Source organism: Apis laboriosa, unplaced genomic scaffold, assembly GCF_014066325.1.
Source record: "Apis laboriosa isolate Shangri-la unplaced genomic scaffold, ASM1406632v1 scaffold15_cov152, whole genome shotgun sequence".
In the NCBI taxonomy this organism is placed as follows: domain Eukaryota; kingdom Metazoa; phylum Arthropoda; class Insecta; order Hymenoptera; family Apidae; genus Apis; species Apis laboriosa.
The window spans coordinates 618,773-644,584 of NW_025222086.1; the positions used below are offsets into that span (position 1 = coordinate 618,773).

Sequence of the window (25,812 nt, forward strand, 5' to 3'; positions counted from 1 at the left end):
GAAAAATTTTTTAAATTTTGTCAATTTTTTAAATATTGACAATGACTAGAGGAGAACTACTAGTTTCAGAATGGAAAGTAGGTTATGTATATGTCAATTAATTTTTTAGAAGATTAATTTTTAAAATTAATTTTAAAATTCTCTTGCCTATAAGTGGAGTTCAAGTAGGATTAGAAAAGAAGATGTATAATGTAAGAGTAAGTTTTGAGATTTGTAATACGATCGAGAAATTATTTTTCGAGAAATAAACATTTAAGTGATCTTTTGAAATGAAATGAAGCTTCCATTTGGAAGAAATTCTTGAAACTCAAAGAGATTAAAAACATGTTATGAGAAATAATATTTTGAACTCTTCGTTATAATATTAATATGTGTCTTTTTTACAATCTATCCTCTTAACGAGAGAAATTTTCTTTATACAAGAACGAAATTCGATTATTTCAGAAAATAATACAACGGATAAAATAAGAACGTAATAATTATTACAATAAAAATGCCAAATTACAAACATAAGAATCACGTTCTTATGTAAAACGTCCTCGTTATAAATAAATATTCCACGTAACTTCAATCACTAGCGTTAAAACTGAAGCTAGAGAGAGAGAGAGAGGAAAAAGAGAAAAAGAGTTGATTTATCCCTCTACCAACAATATCAAGCGCGTTATGAAGATAAATAGCCCGCATATTTCACTGCTCGCCAATTTCTCGCGTGTGACAGACAGAAATCAGAGATTAAAAAAAGAGAAAAAAGGAGGAGGGAGGGAGGAAAGGGAAGAAGAAATAAATTGATCCAAGAACCTCTACGCGGACGTGTAGAAATATCGACGCGTGAAAATTTTTGTCGGAGAGGGGAGAGGGGGGTAGAAACAAGCCCCGAGATAGCCTTGTGAAATCTTGCTAAAATAATGCTCGTAAAGGAAATACACGCGGTGGTGCACTGTGAAACGTTATTTCCGTCGAAAGGGTTCGTGACTGGCTTTTATTGACCCATGGGAATCTCTCATCCCCCGGAATCACGGTCCCGTGAAACGAATCGACTGGTCGGCTGAATAAACTTCTCCAACCCCCTGGATACAAGATTTCCTTCTCATCGTTACAAGAAACGAGAGCCACGTTTCTTGTCAATGATATCTAATGATAAAGCGATGGATCGAGGATTGCTTTGATCTGTCTTCTCTCGTTGAAGATGATTCTCGCGTGTTCTTTTTAAATTTGTTTCATTTATCGAAATTTTTAATTATCGAAATATTTTATTTCTCGATGTCAAAAGTATTTAAACTTTTGGGAAATTCTAAATTCTCATAAAAATTGTGGAATTTGAAAGGAGCAGAAAATTGTTGAAATTTCAAAAAGTCGTTTAGAAAGAAAGTTTAATTCGAAAATTTCACAATTTTTTTTTTTTTTTTATTACACTTTTATTACTATTTTTATGATACTTTTATTAAACTTTCTTTCTTATAATATATACTTCGTTCTTTCGTTAACAGTAATTTGATCGTTGAAATGGAATACACTTTCTATTTCAGAAAGAAATATAAGAGAGAGGATTCTTTTGAATCTGACAGATAAAGGAAGAGATTCGATTATGAAACGTAATAAAATTCTATCGGAAGAGATAGATACACGCAAAATCTAGTTGATGAAATTTCAGAGAAAGGAGAAAGTAAAAAGAAAAAGAAATGTTTCAAAGACATTCTAATCTAATTTTAAATAGAAAGAGAGAGGGGGAAGGAACACTGAGATGGATTTATTCAAATTTTGATCCAATCGAATCAATTAATTAATTTTGTTCGAGTTTGAATTAATCATTTAATTCATATGGTGGCACAATTGTAATGCATTCAGATAGATTCAAATCGGTCAATATTGTAAATGCTGCTAGATTGCATGTTTGACAATCTCCCTTGTGATCCATTACACACGATGCCACAGCACAAAGTGTTTCTGCTTCATTAAATCGGAACAGGAAGAGGGAGGAAACTCGACATCGCTAGAATTAGATTGGATAATTAAATTTAGCATTGCATATTCAATCTATGAACAGCTACATAAGAATATATTTTTTTTTTTACAACGATCTATAAAATATTTAAAATTAAGAGGTTTTAATTCAACTTTTCAAAAAATCAACAGTTTCGAAATTTCAAATTCCTTAAAATTAAAAAATACTTCAAAATACTTTTTTTTTTAATTCAAAATCAATTCACCATCCCTCCACGTTCCATAACTTCCTATACTATATATAAAAATCCAATAACAATCCCAAGCAACAAAGAAACGATGATGGGATCAAAAATCCCATAAGAAACGAGCATTTCGACAAAATTTCGGTTAAAAATCCCTTTCTATCTAAAAGATGGTTTATGGTTATCCCGTTCCTCGATATTCATATTATTTGCATTCGAAAGACGATCGAGGCACCGAAAAAATCCGCTTGAAAAGTATTCGATCATCTATTCGATCATCTAATCGATTCACGTTTTTAACACTTCGACTCGCATGATCTATCCCCTTCCTGTGCCACGTACGTCTTTAAGATTTATGCAAACACGCGATATTTCGACGATGCAACCCTCGACTCAAAGCAAATTTGTCATCCATCGGTTGTTCGAATCAAGAATTACACTGGATGGGGAGCAAAAAAGAGGAATGAAAAAAAGGGAAGAAGATAGTAATTGCTTCTATTCAAGAAACCTTGCGATTGGGGATGCCTCTAATTGCAAAGAATTCGCGATGGAGGTTACATGCCAAGAGTTTCTTAAAGAGTTTTCTTCTTTTTGGAAGAATGAACATGGGTGATTAATTAAGAGTTGGATATGGGGGAGTATTTTAATCAGCGTACGAAGAGGATGAATTATTTTCTCTTGTTTTGTGTGATTGCTGTGTTTTTGTCAACAATTTTATTCTTTTCTAATTTATTTCCTCCATTTTATTTCTTCGATTTCTATTTTTATAATGAAAATATAAGAAGCAGATAGGAGAAGATTCTTGATATAAAAACCTAGAGAACGATAAAATTTTTTATTATTTATCTCTTAATTTTAACAATAAATCGCAATACTTCAAAAAAGTTGCCGAAAAGTCGCATAGAAATTGGTTTTTAAAATTAGTACCGATAGTTGGAATATCAAAGTTGGAAGATATTTCGAGCTATTTCCAAACTTTCGAAAAGCAATGAAATCCGATTTCAATATTTTCTAGCTCACTGTAGCATTTTTGAAACCTATCTCAAATCTACTTTTAAAAGCAGAAGTATCTTCACGTGCAATAAACTTGATACGACGACATAAAAGGATATTTAAATCCTCTTTCTTTGCAGCAAGAAATATCTCTTGGAGGAGTTGGAGTAGCAAATATAACTTCTCTATAGAATTTGTAAAACATATATGGAATATCAAAACAACTATTTCAAATATTATAAAAATATACTTGTGACTTTTATTAATTAATAAATTCTATTAAGAACACTCTACATATTCCTGATTAAAATTTGGAAAAATTATAAAGATATGAATCGAGTATAGAATATATAATTGAATTTACAAATTATAAAAAAATTTATCCAAGTAAAAATTCCAAAATAATAATTTTAATTTTAAGATAATTAAACATTTCCAAATTCTAAACACCATCTCAAAATTCTCAAAAGTATTTCTTTGCCTTGCAACAAACTCGAGCAAAACATCGACACTTCAATTTACTTTCTTCGCGGAAGAAGATCCCTGATCCTGAGTTCAAAACTTAATCGTAATTTTCTGTTGCAAAACTGGAATAGAGGAAGTTCATGCAAATGTATTCATCAACTATGAAACTATGAACTAAATCGTGCCACGAAACTAAGCGCAACAGAAATTGAAGAAACTGACGTAAACAGCATCCACGAATAATGATCGAGCCAACATATCCCTTTCAGAGGCAACAACAAGAGGAGAAGCCAGAGCAAACGTCCAGAAACACGATCCAACAAAGCATGTACACACACATAATAAGTTTATCCTTTATGCAGGGTGAGCATATTGTCAAACATTTTTGAAACTGTTTTATTAATAACATGTTCCTCGAAATTATTAAACTTTTATTTGAATATTTCAAATAAAAATTCAATATTATTATTATTTGATTTGGAATCGTAGACTGCACTAATTAATGCAGATTTTAATCTACCACTAAGCTGTTTGTAATAAAAGATTGTTATTTTAAGAAATAAATTTATAACTTGAATTTTGAATAAAATTTATCATACGAAAGACAAAGAACGACATCCTTTTGCTCTTTTTTTGTCTTAAGATAAAGTAAATTTTTCTAATTTACAGAGTAATTGCAAAGTTATTTCTATAATTAAAATGTTTATTTTGAAACTTGTTTAAGTTTCTTCTTTCTAACTTTCATAAATTAAAACAGCCCCTATTGAATAAATAATAACGAATTTATAAAATTTTTCAATCAACAGTTTGAAAATTACTTTAACTCTCGGCCAACTCACAACCCTCCACAATTTAACCATATTTCCTGCATTTCCCATGAAACGAATCCAACCAAATGCACACAATGTACACAAGCTTTCAAAGCAAACTCGAAAGTAACAAGCTCCATCTTACTAAGGAATCGAGCTGAACGTAAGCTGCAGCCCATGAGTCAGAAACAGTCCATGAAGGTAACAGAATGTTCGCTGCCATTACACGGAATTAGGCGAAACACGAGACTAAAGAAAGAGACTAAAACGAAGAAGGAAAATGAGTAAAAAAAAATCGAGCGATGAAGTCTGGAAAAAATAAAAAGGAAACGGAAAGAAAGCGTAAAGACGAGAGAAAGGGAGATTGGAAATGGAAAGGGGATGGAAAGAGAGAGAGAAAGAGTTGGAAAAGAGGAAAATTAAGAGAAAGAAGGTGGAATCGTCCTTCACTACTTGCCATTTTCGTCCTCGACCCGAGAAAAGACCGCATTAGATGTCCTTTCCACCCCCTACCTTCCCTCCCTCGCCCTTCTACCTTGCCTAGTGGCCTGCTTTCCGACCGCAAACCTCGTCCGTACCCTTTTTGCCAGGGAATTAAAAGAGGTAAGAAATGTGTATGCGAGAGAGAGAGAGAGAGAGAGAGAGAGAGATGCTGAGAGAAAAGAATGGAGCGAGAGAGAAAGTAACGAGGTTGGTGAATGAAAGAGAGAGAGAGAAGGAAGATATAAGTGAGTTAGTGAATAATTAACACTAGAAGCTCGAATGCAGTCATTTTGACGTTCCTGCATTTTTTAACCTTCGTTATTTTCGTGCTATTTGAACTATTTGAAGGTCTATGGATTGTTATATAATTAAGAAATTGTTAATGCGATTCTACGTTAATTCTAATATATTATATCCCATATATTCGAAAGAAATATGGGATATCCCATATATCCCATATATTAGAAAGAAATATCTGAAATTAAAGAAAACTAGGAATCGAGTGTAGCTATGATTAGGAATTACAATTTCTAAAATTTAAGAATCTTTCGAAACTCAAAAAATTTCTATGAATCATAATATTGAAATCCATACGTCATAGGTGAAAGCTGAAACTTCATTAAAATTTTAGTTTTCGACAAAATTTTTAGGAACGAGAAAGAAGATATTCTCTAAGAATTTCAAACCCTTATGAAATTTCTTCGAATCTTTCACGAATCTAAAAAATTTTTCATGACGTTCTTAAATTTCTTTTTTAAATTCCTATTTTGAATACTCAAGTACAAAAAAAAAAAGGAAAGAAATCACGTACGAGACACGACCAACGGTTCACGATCTTAAATTTCTTTTTTAAATTCCTATTTTGGACACTCAACTACAAAAAAAAAAAAGGAAAGAAATCACGTACGAGACACGACCAACGGTTCACGATCGAGTGCAGAGGATTAAGGGCATGCGAAAAAGAGATATAAACGATGAAGTGTGTAAAGTTGACAAGTACGATGTTCCAGAAGAAGAGATATGTTTGTTCAGAAGTTGTTATCCTGAGTGAAATAAGTACGGGGACTTGAAACAACGGATAATCCTAGAATAACATTTCTTTAATGCCTCTGGCAACAATTCAACTACTTACTTATATTTCTTTCGCAATTGAGTTTTCGTTCCTCGTCGAGGGGTTGGTTTAACGCTCACCCCTGTGCAACGAGATCGGCTCTGTTCATTTGAATCATATGAAATAAGTTACAGTATTAAGTGTGTACTCCTGAAATTTTAAAGTATTGTTAAATACTTTTATACGGAAAAATGGAAAAATCTTGAATAAAGTAGGAAAAAAATTATTACCAAAATTATGAAACTTGTTTATACGTTCAATCATTTCCTTTTCCCCACTCCTATTTACAAAATTACGAATTTTAGAAAAATTACTAATAATTGAAATTTTACAAATGTTTTTTTTTAATAGTCGATATTAAAATCCTATTACTATACCAGAGACAACTGTAAAAAAAAAAGTAAATATGCATTTCTATAATAACGTTGTAATATTAAGTAAAATTAGATCGAACACAATTGAAATTACTTATTTTTGACTATTCCAGAAGAGAAACTGAACAACTATGGATTATCAGGGACGAGTTTAGACTTTCACGGCTTTATGACCAGAGAAAGTTGTCGCTTTTGAAGCGCTCCACCAAGTTCTCTATACGTAGCAACTTGGAAATTGAATCGCTCGCTATTCGTCGCTATTGTCGCGAATATCTGTCCGTCTTCATTATGCAATTCAATTTCCGTGCAAATTCCCTTTGCCAGCCGGAATGCTAAAGCGCAATTGGTCCTTTCCTCCTTCTCCTTACGAGTCAAGAAAAAGAAATTGTTACTTTTTGTGGAACCCGTTTTGTGGAACAATTTCATTAGATAAAAATTGTGTTTGGGGAAACGTTTGCTCATTGTTTGGAGAAAAAAAATGAATACATTTACTGGAAACAAGAGAGGGATCATATGAAGTAAATTGTTTTTTTTATATAAAACTTGAAATAAGAAGAGACAATTCTAAAATTCTTCACTGGAATATTCAAAATTTCGAAATTTTGTAAAATTACCAATAGTATTCAAAATTCCCCCAAAAAAAGTTCACATTTAAAACATTCTAATTTCGAATCTTTTGAAAAATATTTTGAATATTCCAAATGTTGGAACGTCCTAACAATGAAAAAAAAAAAAATTCAACAAATTTTCCTTTCTTCCTTAAAATCTCAAATCTAATATTCAGAGAGGATAACATCCTTCTAATTGCATCCATAGCATCGTCAAGGATTCCCTTCACCTCGTCCCTTCGTCGAAAAAACAATTGTCAACTCAAACAGTCCTGTCACGAAATACTTCGTTAATTGTACAACGTGGTGACGCGTTAATGTTCACTGTCAGGAATCAGCAACGAATCAGAGAGGGGTACACGTCACCGTTTATAAATATAAATGCACACGATACCTGACTCCTTCGATTCCTTCCTCCCCTTATATTCCAGCGATTATATTCCCTTCAAGGCCGATCGCAGCTTCTCCATATTCAGGATGACATCCTTCGAACATCAGCAACCTATTACGCTCCCGTCACTTGGCATCGATAAATATTAAAGAAGATAAATAGCCTTGCATCGATTACAATCGGGATGAGGGATAAGTGATTTTTATGATCACGTAGTTTGGAAAGATACTTTGGATTCGTATTTCTTACATCTGAAAATTTTTACATTTTAATATTATCTATTCGTAAGAAATTAATTATTGATATGGATTATTATTGTAAGAATTAAAAAAAAATTTCTTTTTTAGTTATACGTTTTGTTGCACAGGAAAAAATATAAATCCTAAAATTAAGTTACCTATTATATCGTAAAGAAAATGTATCATGGAATAACTACTTTTCAATTTTTCGAATTCTATAATATAATATTACAATATTAGATGGATATAAATAAAAAAACATTATCATTAATATATCGATCGATTTATATTTAAAATAAGCAATGCGTTTTCATGAGTTTTATCAAAATAATATTTTCATAGATAAAAATCGACGTTTTATTGCACGCTTACGATTCAGAAAAGTCATAAACAGATCAGAATTGTCCAATTACATCCAAGTATCATCTTTCCTTATCGATTCTCTATTAGATATCCGATAATGTTAAAACGCGATACCACCCTCGTAATCTCGCTGCAACGATGGATGCGAAAGGAAATTTCCACCACCAATATCCTCCTTACAGATATTATCTATTCTATTAAAGCTTCTCGTCTTCTGCACACACTTAATACACGTAATGCAAAATTTCATCTCAGTAGAACGTCAAACGCTATCGCTGTTACGATGAATACCCTTGGGCAACGAAACCGTGAAATCCTGTTTGAAAGTGTTTTTCTCTCTCTTTTTTTTATTTTTTTTTTTTTTATTTTTTTATTTTTTCCTAGAATGTTGAGAAAAGTTTTGAGAAGAGCCTCCAGCTTAGAAACTCTTCCATGCCTTTCGTCGAGGGTAATTTTAATTCGCGTTATGACTTCGTCTCGCTATGTATCGGCTTTTACTACTAAAGAATATTATGTTAAACATTCTTAGAAAGGAAGGATATAATTTTCCAACTTGTACGTCAAGAGAAACTTTCCTTTTTCTTTTTTTTTTAATCTTAAATTCCTATCATTTGATTGGAAATGATCCAGAAAAGTTTTAGTCGAGTTAATTAATTTTTCAATTACATTTATGAAATATTAGTTACAATAAAACTTTCGTCAATCATCAATAATCAGTGATATTTGAACCAATCAAATTATTTGTTCAATAATTTCTATATCTCTTTTCTCTTAATATTGATCAACGATAATCGTGTCGTCCATTAATCATCAAACTTCTCTCAAATTTAATCAAATCTTGTCACATTTGTTCTTCATCGAATATTAACCATTGTTATACACTAAATTAATCGCTAAACAGATTTCCTCAAATCATCAATCATTAACATCATTTCTGTTCTAATATTCGCTCTCAATCATTTACGATGATCTATCAATTATTAAACTTCACTCAAGTCAAACTTTGAACAACATTTCCCAAATCATCATCGTTCATTCACGTACACTTCTGACATTTATCATAAGCACGATAATTAAAAAACATCCATTCATCTTCTTCCATCATTTATTATAATCACATGGAAATCATTGATATTCTTCAAACTATATCAAATCGTCACCAAACTACGTCCAACATTCGTCGATTCATCTTACACAATAAAACTTCGTCAAACCCTTAAATCACATCAATGATCAATGATCAAGATCATCAAACATCCTTCAATTCCTTCAACCTTAAATCATCGCTAATCCACGTTCTATACACATTCTTCCATCATAATCGAATCAAGATTATCGATAATCGATTATCAAAAACAGTCCCTCCAACTTAAAACTACAAAATACAAACCACTGTCCACCATTCAACAACCATAAATTGCCTTGAATCACGATTCTCTGGAAATCGTCATCGGTCATCGTCAACCACGCGCCTCTTTAATGCACGACATAAACGTCTCTGAAGGAGATTCTATTTACACGACCTCATACTTGTCGCCACCGCCAACTCGTGGAAACTGATGACACACGGTTAAGGAAGGGAAGAAGAAGCAAGAGAGTGAAAATGCTTTGGCAAACGAATCCTGTTTCCATACGTTTATTACGTGGATCGGTTTTCAACTCGAAACACGCGTCATCCTGGATTTTATTGTCACGAATACCAGCACGATTTACGACCGCCATTGGCTCGTTGGACCGCGCAATAAAAGTCCATGTTATTGGCAGGAAGCTGCCGTTACGTTATTACGCACGAGTTCATTATTTCCGTCTGGCGCTTGTACATCTCGATGAACGACAAATCGTCTTCCTTCGGTGAGGGATTTTCGTACTTTCGATGCAAATAAGGAGGGAGAAAAATTGGTAATAATACAGAGATTCGTGTCTCGGCGGATTCGTTCCTCGATATTTGAATCTTTAATGCCTCCATTGGATTAATCCGATGAATAAATCCGTTTCGAGGATTTAAAGTGACATTGGCAATATCAAGATCGATACAAATTCTACCACTAAGGATCACATTGTTTTGTTATAATTGAACAATTGAAATTGATTTTGTAATATATGCATTTTGAATATCTAATCTTAAAACTTGAATCGATCTCAAAAATTACAACATTTTCACAATGCAAGACAAACGTTTGAAAACATAGATCTCAAGATTTCTTCGAAACTCTATCCAATAGCCTATCATCTCATCTATCTCCAAGCACCCCCACCCCCACGAAAATCTGAAAAATATAACCTCTCGTCGTATCATCGTTTCTCGTGGATGAAACTTTCTCGCTGGATGAGAAGAGTTTCTGTAAAACGTCTGATATTCGGAAACGAGGGTGCTCGTTTTGGCCAGGATGGCGCCGAGGGAGATCCACTCGACGAGCATCGCGGATATTTTCAAGCACCACAGAGGGGGAGGGAGATGCGTTTCCAGCTCGTAATTCGCCAACCGGTTGTAAACGTGTTTATACACGTGTCTATGTGAAACATGATTGCACGTGTTGGTTGGCAGTTGCATCGTGGAAAAAAAAAAAAAAAAAGAAGAAGAGTTTGCATCGAGCGTCAGAATGAGTCAGAACGAGGCTCGTGCATCGAACGAGATAGGATCCGAAAAGGGGCTTTGTGAGGTGCTGTTCCACCGTGGAAAAATTCACGAGGACGGGCCGGTGTTTTCAACAAAGACCGATTATTTATTGCTACGGCTTGCATGCATAGATAGTGCATACGGAGAGGAGAGGTTTGACCAGTTAGTCAGCGTTGCTAGATGCACGGTATGGATTATGAGTAGGCCGATGGTAGGCTCTGTATTTTCTCTCTTTGTTTTTTGAAATTTATTATATCGAGATTTTTTTTTTTTTTTTGGTATTATAATTGATGGAACAGGATCAGACGATTGGAAATTTTGTGAATTTTTTGTTGATGTTTATTTTGTTTGAATATTTAAAATTTTAAAAATTTCTTGCCATAAATTTTGTAACTGATGAACTTTTTTAATCGTTTTTTCGTTCCGTGATTTTATATTTCTCGTTTAATATCAGAATATAAAATCAGTTGAACGAAACTTTTATTTGGATATTTAGGAAAAATACATATGTGAGAGCAAACAAAAGCAATTTTATATATTAATACTGAAATAGTGCTAGCAAAAGTTGTAAAAAATATTTTCAAAATCCATATGTAACTTGAAAATACATTTAATAAATATATATTTGTACATACTACTTGTCATACTAAAAATCTAAATCGAAATATACATTTTATTTATAATATTTTCCTATTTTACGAACAAAAACTGCAAAAATAAAATAAGCGAAATTATTATTTAATTAAAACATTTCACATCATAAATCTAATTTAATCAAATTTAATAATAATTAAATTTGATGACGCCACAAAAAATGACTATTCGAAAGACTATAGAACAATTTGCTCCAAAATTATATAAAATATAAAAACACAAAAGATTAAAATTTATACGAATTATACACCGATAATACGTAAAAAAAAAAAATTATTCTAAAAAAAATACTGCGATTCAAAATGCACAATATAATCGGAATTTTATTATTGAATGGAACACAAATAGTCCTACGATTTTTAATGCAACTATGCACACACTCAACATCGATCCAAATTAATTACAAGATACCCACAATTCCGCAAATATCCCAAGTTTGGGAATGTTCTACAAACGAAATGAGAAACAATCGAAACGCACGTGCACGGAAATGAGTCAGAACGCACGAATTTGAGAGGAAGATTTTTATCGCGCGTTAAGTTGGTTAAGATCCGTTGCGCAACAGAAACATTCGCAAAGAATTATTGATGTAGGGAAACGTTCGAGGAAAAAGAAACTGTCCCCGTGAAAAGGGAAATCTCTATCGAAACTTCAATTCATCTTTCGTCGCGTAACTCTTGCGAAACACTGATGTGTTCTGAAGGTGAAAACAAAGTCTCAAAGCCTTAAAGGTGATCGTTTTTCCTTGGAGAAAGGGAAGAAGATCACGTGGATGGAAATTGGTGGGAAAATCACGGGCTATTAAGCCTTTAATTGATAAGAACGGTAAATAGGATGAGAAACAAGAGCTGATTGAAAGAGTGATTCGTTTAACATATTGTGTAAATTATTATATTATTATTAATTTAATTTAATAAGAGATACAGTAAAAAATAAATCGAATCTCGAGGGAAGAATTGAAAATTTTTTATAATTTTTGTGTATCGAACAATGATAAATTGAAGTAATTCTTTTAAATAAATAGAACGAAATAGAGCGAATTATTCGATAGTTTTGTAATTAAAATGGCAAATTATTTTATCGAATTTCCCATTTTTTGCAATTCCATTTATAGATTTGAATTGATAGAAAAGCATTCGATTTTATTTTAAATTCCCGTTTTGAAACTTTTTCAGAGATTGTATATGTATATATATTTCGTTTATTTTTTTTCAACAAAAATTTTAATCAAAATTCCGCAAACAAACAAAAATTATCGATTCGTTTGGGAAAATAAGTTAAATAGAAATTCACTCACTGCTTGAAGTTAATTTGAAATTCAAGCATCTTCAATTAACTACATTATTTATACATTATTTATACGGTTAATTACAGGATACTATATCGTAATCAAACTTTTTATTTTTTCCTTTTAAATTGAGATTCTTCGTGGCATCGATTACCAGCTCATTTAACGAAGTATTTAAATCATATATTTAAATAAATAAATAAAATAATAATTAACGATATCGCATCTGTGATAAAAGAAAAAAAAAAGAAAAAAGAAAAAGTAAATATCGTTTCTGAAAAAAAAATTTCAAAAGCAAAAATCCACGAATGATAAAACGGTCGAGCAAAAAAAAAAAAATTTCATTTTTACTCCTATAAAAACTCCGCTTTAATATTACTTTATTTAAAACCGTTATCCGAAAACGGAATATATGCGAAATGTTTTTGATTTCAATACAACTATATTTCACTACAAACACACAAGTACATATATATATATATATAGATTTATGCACGATTACGACCCTGTACGTCGCCGCGAGGCCTCGTGAAAATGGGATACGAGGAAGAGAAAAATTTCTGAGCGACTGTTTTATGACAAGGAAAACAAGGAAATTGTCCGTGACACAGATGGATTCATGCTTCGAGTTTTAGAGACCAATCGATTACGAGAGAAACATTTCAATCTGATCGTCCTCCAGCTTCCCACCAATCTGCTCGATCGCTAACAAAACGGTAAATTGCATCTTGACGGACAGTTTTCGATATCCGACCTAATTTCTCCACATACATCCACAAAATATTCTAAACCATTATTATTTCACGTTGTAAAATTACTCCCTAAGTTTTGGATCCCTTACCTTTTTTGTCCACATTATTCCATAGAATTTTAATTTATTATTATTACATCAGATCCTCGAGTAACTTCTCGATTATTTACCCTGCAATCTTCATTTAACAATTCTAATTAAATTCGAGAAACCAAAGATTCATCTTCTAATATCCAAACCCTCAAATTTGCACACCAACTGTTAAAAAATTTTAAGTATTTAAAGCGTAGAATTCTAGAGATTAAAAATATATACAATTCGTAGGAAGATAATTTCAAGTACATATATATATTTTTTTTTATGGCTAAAAACAATGAATGAACATACACAGAAAGCCCGATATCGAAAGCATCCTCGCGGAGCTTTGACACGCTGACCCACTTCAGAAAATTTTATCCTCTGCTCGATTATCCTCGACACGTGCCAGATCCGAAACGTCGACGGAGATAGGTCGAACGTTTCATAATTTATGAATGTCTGTACAACGTTTTGGCGGCCTCGTTATCAGCTTCTTTTTAATCGCGTTTTAAAAAACGATATAGCAGAAATATATATATATATATATGTGCCCAGAGCGAGAACGAATAAACGATAACTTTCGCGAGTTACCCTTAGAGAGAATTATTTCTCCCCCTCTCTCTCTCTCTCGAAACTTCACGTGCACTAACCTCTACGCCTACAGATATCGCAGAAACGAAAGATTTATGTGAACACACCTATAAACTTCTTCTTTATCGAAGTGGAAACGCTGGAACAGTATTGAACTTGACTAACCGGTGGCAAGCAAGGTCTGATGCTAATGAAGCTAATGCTTACGTGGACTATGATAATTAATGCTAGCTGTTTTTCCGCTCGACGGCTAATCATATCTAAAGTCACCACGTGAATACCTGCACGCGTATACGCCCACTCATTCTTTTAATAATTACCCGTGTAAGATAATTAACCGCGGATAATCGAGCGCGATGAGCTTCGCCCCTTCCGTGTTCCTTCTGTGTCTATTCAATGGAATTTTGTAATTTTGACATTTTGTAATTTGACAATTTTGTAATTTTTGATAGGGAAAAGAACGAGACGAAAGTTTTTTGTATTAGAAAATTTTCCAGAGGAATCATGAACGAATTATTGAAATATATAAAATTGCATTATACCTGTACAACCTATACACAAATAAATTGTAACTTGTAATATTGTTCGTGGCTACGAAATAAATTTACCTTTAACAAATTATAAAATAACAGCATTATACAAGCTACAAATAAATTGTAATTACCACTCTCGCTAATAATAACGAGCCGGGATAGCGGTTGTTGCGATATCGAGCAATGCAATTAGAAGAAAAAGATATTACGAGAAAATTACAAAGTTGTACGTGAAATTGAAAATAATCTTATCCTGCAGATATATATTTTTATCCACTCCTAACCTCCTCTTCCTAGCCACCCTTTTATACGGTATAAAATTTACGATACACAAACGTCGAATCTTTATTCCCTCGTGATCCCACCTCATGTTATCCACCATTTCACGGACATGTTCCGCATCGAAAAGTTTACTACTTAAACTTTTGCAAACATCGTCTCGATTCGTCCCACTTCGCCGATTCTTCAAAATCGGATCTGACGTCGGGGCCATGAATCTTAATGGAACTGTATCAAAGGATTTACATGGATACAGACAAACTCTTGGGCAAACCTTCTCGTGGCGTATCGATGTTAACGTTTATACGAATATCGTGGTAACGCCGTTTATCTTCCTTCACTTCGATTTGAATATTGTATGAATTTCGAATAGCGAAGAAATCGAGTTAGGCCGAGTATATTTTTATATATAGGAGAGTTGCAGAGATATAGTTTTGATTGAGATTACAAATTTTCCATCCAGCTTTTTATATGATTTCAATTGATATCTCGTTCGTCTTGATAGTGTCCTTGCTATCTTTTCTTAGGGAGATTTATAATTGAATAGAGACAGTTCACTTTAATGATTGCCATTGAACTCATCGATTGCATCCACGTTACGATTCTTTCGCGAATCACTGTTGAAAGGAAATGTAATATATTGGTAATTGTGTATATTCTTTTATAAGGTAGTCCATTGAATTGGATCAAAGATATACCTTTAAAAGGACGTACAAAGAATGTATGAATGTAAAGGGGAAAATATTATAAAGAATAATTTAAAAAGAATGGATTTGAACAAAAGTTGAAACGTTAAGTTAAAAAAAATTCTATCCATATTGAATACATTAAGTAACTTTGTACCATTCTAACATAATGCAATCGTGATATGCTTTATATCTTTATATTATAAATAAATTTTAAATTAAAGTAATATCAAACGCCTACATGTTCCTTCCTCTCGATATAGATATAACTGCATTAATTCTTCGTCATTTTATTACTTCTATAAAATCTACTTTACTTCGACGCTTTTTACATTTTTACGATGTTTTACATTTTTTTTTTTCCATCCATTTTCTTTTCGCCCCTTTAATTTTCCTGTATCATTATAAAATTATTCCTCGAATGAAACTACCCTAACCCCTTAACCTTTCTCTTTATCACATGAAACTATTTCTAACCTTTCCCCTTCGACAATCTCTTTTACGATGAAAGTCACGAAAAATTATTTCATTACGTAAAATCAACTTTAAACCCTCCTCGATATTTTCCTTCGTCGTAATGTGAAAATTATTTTAATTTCTTAAAATCTTACAATTCGTCAAAAAGTCATCATAAGATTGACTTCTTTTCATATCGAATTATTTTAACCCTTATTCTTCGCTTTATAATCTTCCAAATCCTATTTTTCTACGATATTCATTATTCCTCTATAAAATCACCCCAACATTCTTTTAAACATTTTCAAAATTTATCTCTTCCATCCTCGAAATCCTCCAAAAAATTTTTTCCCAAAATTCCCTCAATTTTTCATCAACCCTCTTTCAAAATTCAATTCCACGGTCCATCTAGTAAGTTTTCACATCCCCACGTTCAATCTCATCCCCGAATTATTATCTAGTGGCGGTTCGTTGAATAATTTCGACGGCCATGAACCGATACTACCGTTGCATCTACCATGAATGGCCTTTTACCAGGATCCTTCAATTATGCAATAAGCGTCGAGTTCGAGAGAGAATCGAGACAAAGCGAAAGCAACTTCCCTCTCCCTCTTAGATTTTACCCGCGTGATCTACAACCCTTTCTCAACGACTGTTGTTTATCGATCCTCTCCAATTCTGAAAAGAAAATTTCCTTCTTGATTAGATTTTTTTTTTTAAATATTTACGTCGAATACGTCGAAACATTTGATGAAATATAAAAGTTAAATTCGAGGAAGAAATTTTAATTCTCGATCGATCGGGATCGAGTGAAATATCATTCACGAACGATTTGTGTGAAACAAATTTTTCAACCCTCGAAGGCACGAATGGTTATTAACGAGACATTCGAGAATCTGAATTGATATGAAATTTGGATTTCAATTAGATAATTCGAGAATCGCGCTCAAGTTCTCATTAGTGTACGAGTATTTATTCGCATCGAATACTATTATTCGAAAATGTTGAATGAGTTTTGATAAAGTGATAGACCGAATAAAAATGTTGAAAAACTTGAACGATGCATATTGAATTAAATCTATCATAGAAATCTACGATCGAAATTATTGTAATTTCTCTATCAAAATTATTAATGCCAATTACAAAAAAAAAGTAATTGAGAGAAGTGGACCACTAGCAAAAATTATAAAAGAAATCTTAATCAAAGATTCAATATCTTATTTGAAAGTTTAATAAAAATCCTCTGAACGAATCTTATCTTACACATAAATTTAGAAAAAAATCTCCGAGTATTAAAAATAAAATCAATTTAAAGAGATTTAAAGAAGAGAAAAAAAAGTAATGCGATAATTAAATTCTACAAATCTACTCTACGTTTATAACCAAGAAAAAAAACAAAACCACTTAAACCAATCATCGAATATGTCCCTCCCTCACCAACCCAGATTCCTCCAGTTTCCAATAACACAATCCGATCAAAGATCGCGCACAACTCTCGATTGGCAAATCCTCCTCGAATTGCACCAAGAAGAAAGAAGATGGAAGAAATTCTACGCCGATGCTACGTATAGATAAAAAGAGGAAATTAAAAAAAGAAAAGAGGGGAGGGGAAAAAACCAATAAACCGCACGTATGAGGCGAGAGCTATATCGATAAATGAATAAGAACCGTGCGATGCAGTCGAATATTGCTTGGAGGGAAACGGAAGAAAAGACGGAGAAGGAAGGCGGGCAAACAAGGGTATTTAAAAAAAAGAAAAAAAAAAAAAAAAAAAAAAAATAGCGCCGTCTCAAAAGGATGCACGCTCTTGTGTTTAGCTCGTGAGCTCATTGTTCCTTTTTCTCCGATAGATCGGCCTCTTCTCAAAGGGAAAGGAATCTTTTCACGCGTAAACGACACGCCTCGGGGCGTGTAATCAAAAAAAAAACTCTTGCAAAGAGTCTCCTTCCTTCTAAAAGGAAAAAGATTTAAGAGAATTGAGAATTGGCTATCCCCGCCTCAATTTTTTTGTCTCGTCGCTAATTATAGCGTTTTCAACGTTTTTACCTCGCTCTTATGTAATACACGTATCTTTCTTTCGTTTGATTAATTAATTATTAATTTCTCGACATCGCCATTTTTCGTACGTGTACTATTATTAAGGGGTTAAATGAAAAACCAGGCTCTTCAATCCAATTCCCCCGATAAACGCAATTCGTTTTGGAATTCTTTTATGGATTTCCTGCTCGATGTTTGCGTACCGTGGATGTTCGATATTATCTATTTACATTGATAAGACTGCATGATTTAATTATCTGACAAATGGCGGCGATACGCGCGTATGCTGCATTTCCTTTTTATCGATGATAGATAATATCGTCTAATGCATTCTAATAGCACCATGAAGGATTTTTATTTTTCTAATTTAAATCGAGTATCTTGTATAAAATTGCAGGAAATACGTATTTATGATTTTTTCGTAAGAAGGATAAAAGCTTCTTTAATCATTCGAATGAATAATTTTGTTTATTTTATTATGGATTTTTTTAATAATTTCAAAGTATATACGACCGATTTCTGAATATTGTCATAAAAATTGTAGCCACGTTTATAATATTTATAATCTTTTTAATTATCTTCTATCTTTTCTTATGACAATCGTATCTTTTTTTTAAATTGCAAATATCGAAGAAAAATTGTTCAATTTCAGTGCATTCACTCGAGATTTCTCTTGCACATAAACGTTAAAAATATATATTTTTTACCTCGAATAACAAACAATTTCAATCTATAATGTACACAGATAAAACAACTTATCAATCTTTAAACAAAAAAAAAAAAAAGAGTTTCTAGTTTAGAGTCTCTATAAAGTTTACATTAACAATTTTCAATCTAAAAATAGATTGTACACTGCACGATACGATAATTGATTGATGCAATGGATTATCACTCTCTGATAAATTTTAAACCTGTGGATTCTTACCCATCGTTGTTACAAATTGAATAACTTTTGTTGCGAAAATTATATCTATCCTTCGTCTGTCAAACAAATGTGTTTGTTTTCTGTGTTCCTTAAAATAACTCAATAATCATCTTCTCCGAACAAAATATATAACCTCTTTCCATCCACTTTATTACACTTTTACAGAATAATTGTACCATGCTGTAAACACGTTTAAAAAATCAATCCCAAAATCTTAGATCAGATTAGAATAGTATAAATAATATATTAAATCCTCCAATTAATGAAAAACTGTAACAGAAAGTGAAAATTTAAACAGATAAAAAGATGGATCCCTCTCCACCTCGCTAAAAGATAAAAACTTGGGAATGTATCTCATTCGACTTTCATGAGACATTTACTATCTTATCGTCTCGAGCCTTGAAACTTAACCGAACGACGAGGATCCAATGGATGGCGAAACTTTAACTTGGGGAGATTAAAAAAGGGAGGGATGGGGGAAAAAAGAAAATAAAGCTCGTCGAGGGCTTTTCGAGAAAAAAAAAAAAAAATTCAAAAGTTCACTCACCGTTCGATCTTGTCCATCGTGGTGGGATGCTGAAGGATGGTTTGCTGTCCGGACATTTCGACCACGCATTGTGTACCGAGTTCCAGCTCTGAAAAAGAAAAATGGCATAGTTAATCGAAATGCGCAAAAAAATAGGGGGATTTAAATTTTAAATAAGCGCGCGAAAAAGAGATTTGGGAAACTTTGTTCGTTAAAAGTAACTTTCTTTGGTTTAAACAATTTAAACTATTTAAATTTTGACAAGTTTCGAAAAATTTTAACAAATTTAAATTATTGTGTGTTACAATTGTGATCGTGTATCACGTGCAACATCATTGTAATTTAATCGAAATTAAATTCGAATTTTATTTCTTTCCTAGTAGTAGATATTAAAATTAATTTTAAAAACTATTCTAAATACCACAACGCAATTTCTATTAAAATTAAACACCATGCATGTAAATTTTGATATCTACGTATCGCAATTCCAATGAAAATATTTGGATAAACAGTAATTTATTTATATTATATTACATATCGTATCGATACGATGAATATTATTACACACAAATAATACAGATTAAAAAGCATAAATATGCTTGAAAAACACGAAATTTGGATTAACTTCTAATTAAATTTTCGTTTCGTTGCTCGAAATGATTCGAAAATTATCCGCTATAATCGAATAAAATGGAAACTCATTATCGACTTCCTCTTTTCATCGACAACTTCTCGTTCGAACAATAGATATTATTTTCTCTGAATCTGTGAATCAGATCTAAAACATTTCCTCTGATTATATCACGATAATATTTAACTATCCTGCCCCCCTCCCCCAGAATATCCCATCAAAGAAATAATATTATGGTTCGCGCTATGAATTCAATTAACAAGATATAATTTTGGTCGCGGTGAGCAATCAAATTGCGGATGTTTATGAATTTATAGAAGAAAATTTGATATTTACGTTGATATAATACTAAAAGATTCGTAATATGTAATTCTATTTGATATTAATAATTTTTCGATCGATTCTTTTTACCATCATCATCATACCATTACACGTTTCTTTTTAATTTTGATTTACATTATCATTCCATTCTCTTTAACACGACAAATATTAATATGTCAAATGTTGCGCTTCTGACGTTATTTCACGCGCATATATACGTACACAGTATACTCGAGAGGATTTATATAATTATAAGCCTCGAACAAGTCAAGCGGAGGCTTAACATTATTCAAAGTGCAAGTTGTGATTGACTGTATGAAACTTAACGATGTCATTTCGTTGTATATCTTCCGTAATAATCTGGAAGAATAATTTATTTCGATTAATTTTAAACGAACAGTTCAAGTCACTGTAATAACAATGACAATATAATTTATCACACAATCAACGAAAGGATTAAATAGATCATTAAATGAATTGATCGTTAAAAGAAACACTGGTCAATGAAGAATTATTGACCAATAATCAAAAATATTAAGGGAAAAAAGAGATAAAACTTTAACCGATTTTATCTCATCAACTAACCTTCTTCTTCTTCGCTTCTTACATTTATCATAACGATATTTTAACGATATAATCAATGTATCGTCAAGTATCAGTATAAGGCGATAACAATCGCGATCTCTTGTTCCATTTCACGCTAATATAAAAAATTCATTCATGTTCTCTCTTTTCATATTCCAAATCTCTCTAACAAAAATTGCAATCCTCCTCGTCTCGAACTGACTGACCAGAGTAAAAATACGTATTCAACAAAGAGGAGAATAAGAAAACAAAGGAAGCCGTATATACCTTGTAATGTATTCCTTCGAGCACGTAATGCTTGTTACATCCACGTAATCGTATCACGCGACAACGGTTCGCGAGTAAACATTCGCGCTTGAGTTATTCAAACAGAACCGTTCTGATCGATCTCGAAATGTCAAAGTTTCCAACCCTCTCTCTTCCTCCCTCCCTCTCTCGTTTCATCGAAATTTGCGATAAAATGTTTTTCTCTTCTCCAATGAAAAAAAAAATCGATGGAACCCATCCATTTTCTAAACGATCGTTTTTTATGCCTCCCTTTCTTTCCAGGTTTATGCAAATAATTTAAATTGAATGGAAAAGGGTGATTGGAAGAAGTTTGGAAGAATCGTGATTTGATGAAGTTTGTCGAAGTTCATGGTTAGAGAGTTGTTGGGAGGCTGGATAAAATTAGTTCAAATTTGAAAATACCGATTGTTTGATAATATGTGTTCGATAGGATTTTATGATTTTGATAATTGGAGTTTGAGAATGTGGAAATTTGTGGAAAATTTTCTTCTCAAATTCTCTTTGATAGATAAAACTTTGGGGTTTTGAAAGTGAAGAATATGGAAATTTTAAGTAACGTTATTTATTTGTAAAAAGTGTTAAACTTATGAGCAACGTTTTAAAAACGAAATTGCATCGAGGTTTTACGTATAATATCGTTAATAGTTAATGTAATATTTGAAAATCTTATGTAAAAGTTACATAAGAAATTTTGTTAAACGAACGCAGTTATTCAATTTTATAGAAACAAGTTTATCTCAAGATATTCTCGAGATGGTGTGTTTGAACCACTTTTATATGCATTTTCTGAAGACGATAATCCACGATCAATCTTCTTTCTACGAAGGTATTATAATTTCACTTTCGCTGTGAAAGTTCCTCCTCTTTCCCCCCCCCCCCCGAAAAACCAAAGTTCTCTAATCCATTATCACTTCCGATAACTTATCTATAAATTATATCATGCGATATATAATTCATCATTATAAATATCAAAAAATGATTAGAAGAAAAAAAAAATGAAATTGATATCGACGTAATAAATAACTACAAAAATCTCTATTAATAAAAAGAAAACTTATCACGATGTATCGAATGTATAATCCAAATCCCAATATTTTTTATTAGAAAAAACGAAGATGATTGATAAAACCCGTGTATAACCCTACTACCTAGATATCACAGAAAATTCTATATACTGTTCGAATTCAAAGAACAATATCAATAATCAAAAACCAAATAGATAAAAAATAAAAATACGGATCCTAAAATGATATTCGATACACTCGAGAAAGAACGAAGGAACAAATGGAAGGAGAGATGTGAAAGGCAGGAGAGGAACGATACGAAGGGGAAGCCATGCATGGGACAACGTCTTATGACAGCCACGAGTCATAACGCTCGTAACATTCAACTCCCCGCGCATACGTAATACCGCGTGTAAGGCGGTAAATCCATACTAAGCGATCGACCTTAGCGTTCTTCTCCTCCGCCTTAGTCTTTATTCAAACGCGTATATATACATATATATCCAACTTACATGCATATCGATCGATGCGCCACAACGTGTTACGTGTTCATTCATGACTCGATTCCACGCCTCCGCTCAAACATTCTTCCCTTCATCGCGAATCGAAATCTTTGAAAAACGCTTCTTTAAAATTATCGTGCAGAATAATATAATACGCATAATTATAATATTTCGAACACGTCGTTGATTATGAATTTCGTATCAAGGCTTTGTTGCTGTTACGAGGAAAAGATGTTGTGACGAAAAATAAAATATAAAAAAACGCGAGAATTATATATATATATATATATATATATATATTTATCGATCGTTCTTTAATCCAATTGCCTGATCCTCATGCATTTTAACGGCGCGGATAAGAGGTTGAGCGCCGATTAGAATAGTCGATCGTCGGTTCTTTCGAGTGGATCGTCACGCGGGATCGGCACGTTCCTCCTCCGTGACAAAGGCAATTAGAGAAGTTCTAAGACGACGATCGGTATGCGTGGACACGCTCGATAAATCATTGCGCGACATCGCGCGCGTCAACCCTGGCGTCAATGGACACACACGGATGGAAATGTCAATGGACGTGGTGGGCGTTACGAGCGGAATTGCGTGGACTTTCGATCTGTTGATTCCTGTAACGATTGTGTAACGTGTAAGGTGTACAGTATCCGAAAAAAGTATGTATAGAGTTATTAAGAAAAAAGTTATATTCGCGGTATTATTCGAGGTATTTAATTCGTGATATATTTTTGTTTATTTAAAAAGCTAAGGTTTTGTAAATTTTTTTTGTAAATTATGTGTAACAGAAAATGTATGGAAAATTATGGGAGAATTGTATTGTTGCAACTGTATATATGCTTTTTCCAGATACTGTATGCGTTATTTATAGGTGTCGAGATAAACAGTTTTCGTTTTATGATGCAATCGTGGAAAATTTAAATGAAACTCTTATGGCTGGCTAATTATAATGTAAATTATATATAGAAAATATGTATTTGGTGTAAGATACGTAATAAAATTGTATTGAGAAACTTATATTGCTCAATTTTATATGAATATTTAAATTTGGGGAAAATACAACAAATGCTTTTGGAACAGAGCTCCTTTTGAAAGGAGCTGCGAATTTGAAGACTTTTTTTTCTTTTTTTTGAATTCTAGGCTTGACAATTTTTAAGAATTCAGGGATTATGAAATAAATTTTCCTAGCACGAAGGGAAAAATATTTCCCATAAGAATCATCGTAAATGAAATAACCACTCGTAACAATGTTGAAATTAACATAAGAAAATCTGATGAGAATAGGAAAAAAAATCTCATGAATAGAATTAAGATGAAATAGAATACAATTGAGATGACGAATGTATCAAGTTTCGTTGCATAAAATACGAACCTTGTATGTAGAGAGAATAATTATAAATTATATTATTTATTCTCGCGTGAGATATGGAGAGAGAGAGAGAGAGAAAGAAAAAGAGAGAAAAGAGTGATGAAAATTTTATCATTTATCAAATTATATATTTTTTTCATGTTTCGAATGTTTTTTTTTTTTTAGATAAAAATGAGTCGCAGGAAATTTTCCATGAATATCATCTCTTTTATTTTGGAAATTTACAAAGTTATATTATATCATTCTGTTTTATATAACAGATATATTTAGAATTATATTTAATTCGATTTCATTTTATTTCTTTATTTATAGATATTTCTATTTTAAAAAATTTTGAAATCTCTTTTTACGATACGAATTAATTAATAAGATTTAACTCGTTAAGAAATATATATAAATTTTTTAATTTAATCTAAAGACGTGATTAAACTTTTTGCACAACAAAAACATATATTTATAATATGCCTTTGTGTATCTTCATTTTATGTAATCTTCATAATACCCTCTCATCTTCAACAAATTAATTGAAAACTTTGTAGCAAAGAATACAAATTCATTTTTAATTATTTCGAATCTATCTCCATTATTATTTTGCAAATTTCTTCTTCAATTATGAAAAATTTGCCAGAAATTGAAATAAAAACTTTGATTAAAATCATTGATTACTGTTTATTGTGAAAAAAATATTTCTTCTTAAAATTGATAAAAAATGTGTTATTTGCTACGATCACGAAATATAACTAAAACCAACGATAATTCTAAATTCTGGAAAAAAACTTTTAATCATTTCCTTCCAGGCACAAAATTTATAAATACTAAAAAAGAAGAAGGGAATAAAAATTGCCCATTATATTCCTTTTCCCTCCTATTTTACACTCCGTTAACGTTCCAGTTTACCAAGATTATTTATATTCTTTAATTTCTTCGCTCCACCCTCAAAAAATGTTGGTCGATGGAAAACAGAAAAGAAGAGAAAAGACCGAACAAAGAAAAAAAAGGAAACGAAAGAATTTCAGCAAGTTATAGGAACAAAAACCAAAGAACCTTCCTTGGACTCTAATTAACTGAAGGCAGCTGTTTCCATTTCTCTCTCTCTCTCTCTCTCTCTCTCTCTCTCTCTCTCTCTCTCTCTCTCTCTCTCTCTCTCTNCTCTCTCTCTCTCTCTCTCTCTTTCAGTATCTTCGAAACCGAGGAAAAGCATCGAGGAAGGCAAAGAAGGAATCGTCAAGCGGCTAATGAAAATTGAACGAAGAGGATTAATGGAACGTATTAATTGGCTCCTAACGACACAACCCACCTCTGCATTCGAACACAGAAAAGAAAAAAAAAAAAGAAAAAACGTTCTTTAATCTCGATTTAGGAGGGATCGAAGCAACTCTTGAAAAATGCAATTGTATCCCTTGGTCGTGAAGAGAATTTAAATAGAAGGTGGATTAATTAATTATTGAATTGGTGTAAATTTGAAGTTAGAAAGTTGATTCATAATTATAAGGATTACAAATACTTGAATCAATAATTTGAAAAGAATTCAATTCTTTCTTTCTTTTTTATTATAGATTATTATTTTTCAAGGAGAGCGTTCTTTATTGATCAGCGAAGAATAAGTCTGATCGAATGATTTTCCTCTCATTGTGAAAATCTCTACTCAAACACGAGAGCATC

General features: G+C 32.2%; 1 protein-coding gene across 8 annotated transcripts in view; it reads right to left on the reverse strand.

Annotated features, from left to right (window-relative positions):
* Positions 1-25,812, reverse strand: part of LOC122710888 (kinesin-like protein KIF13B) — a 128,126-nt gene that overhangs the window by 86,762 nt on the left and 15,552 nt on the right. For all 8 annotated transcript variants that reach the window (XM_043929105.1, XM_043929103.1, XM_043929101.1 and 5 more), the window contains one exon: positions 19,465-19,552. In XM_043929105.1, coding sequence (XP_043785040.1) covers positions 19,465-19,520 — 56 coding nt within the window. In that variant the 5' untranslated portion in view covers positions 19,521-19,552. The remainder of the gene's footprint in view (positions 1-19,464; positions 19,553-25,812) is intronic.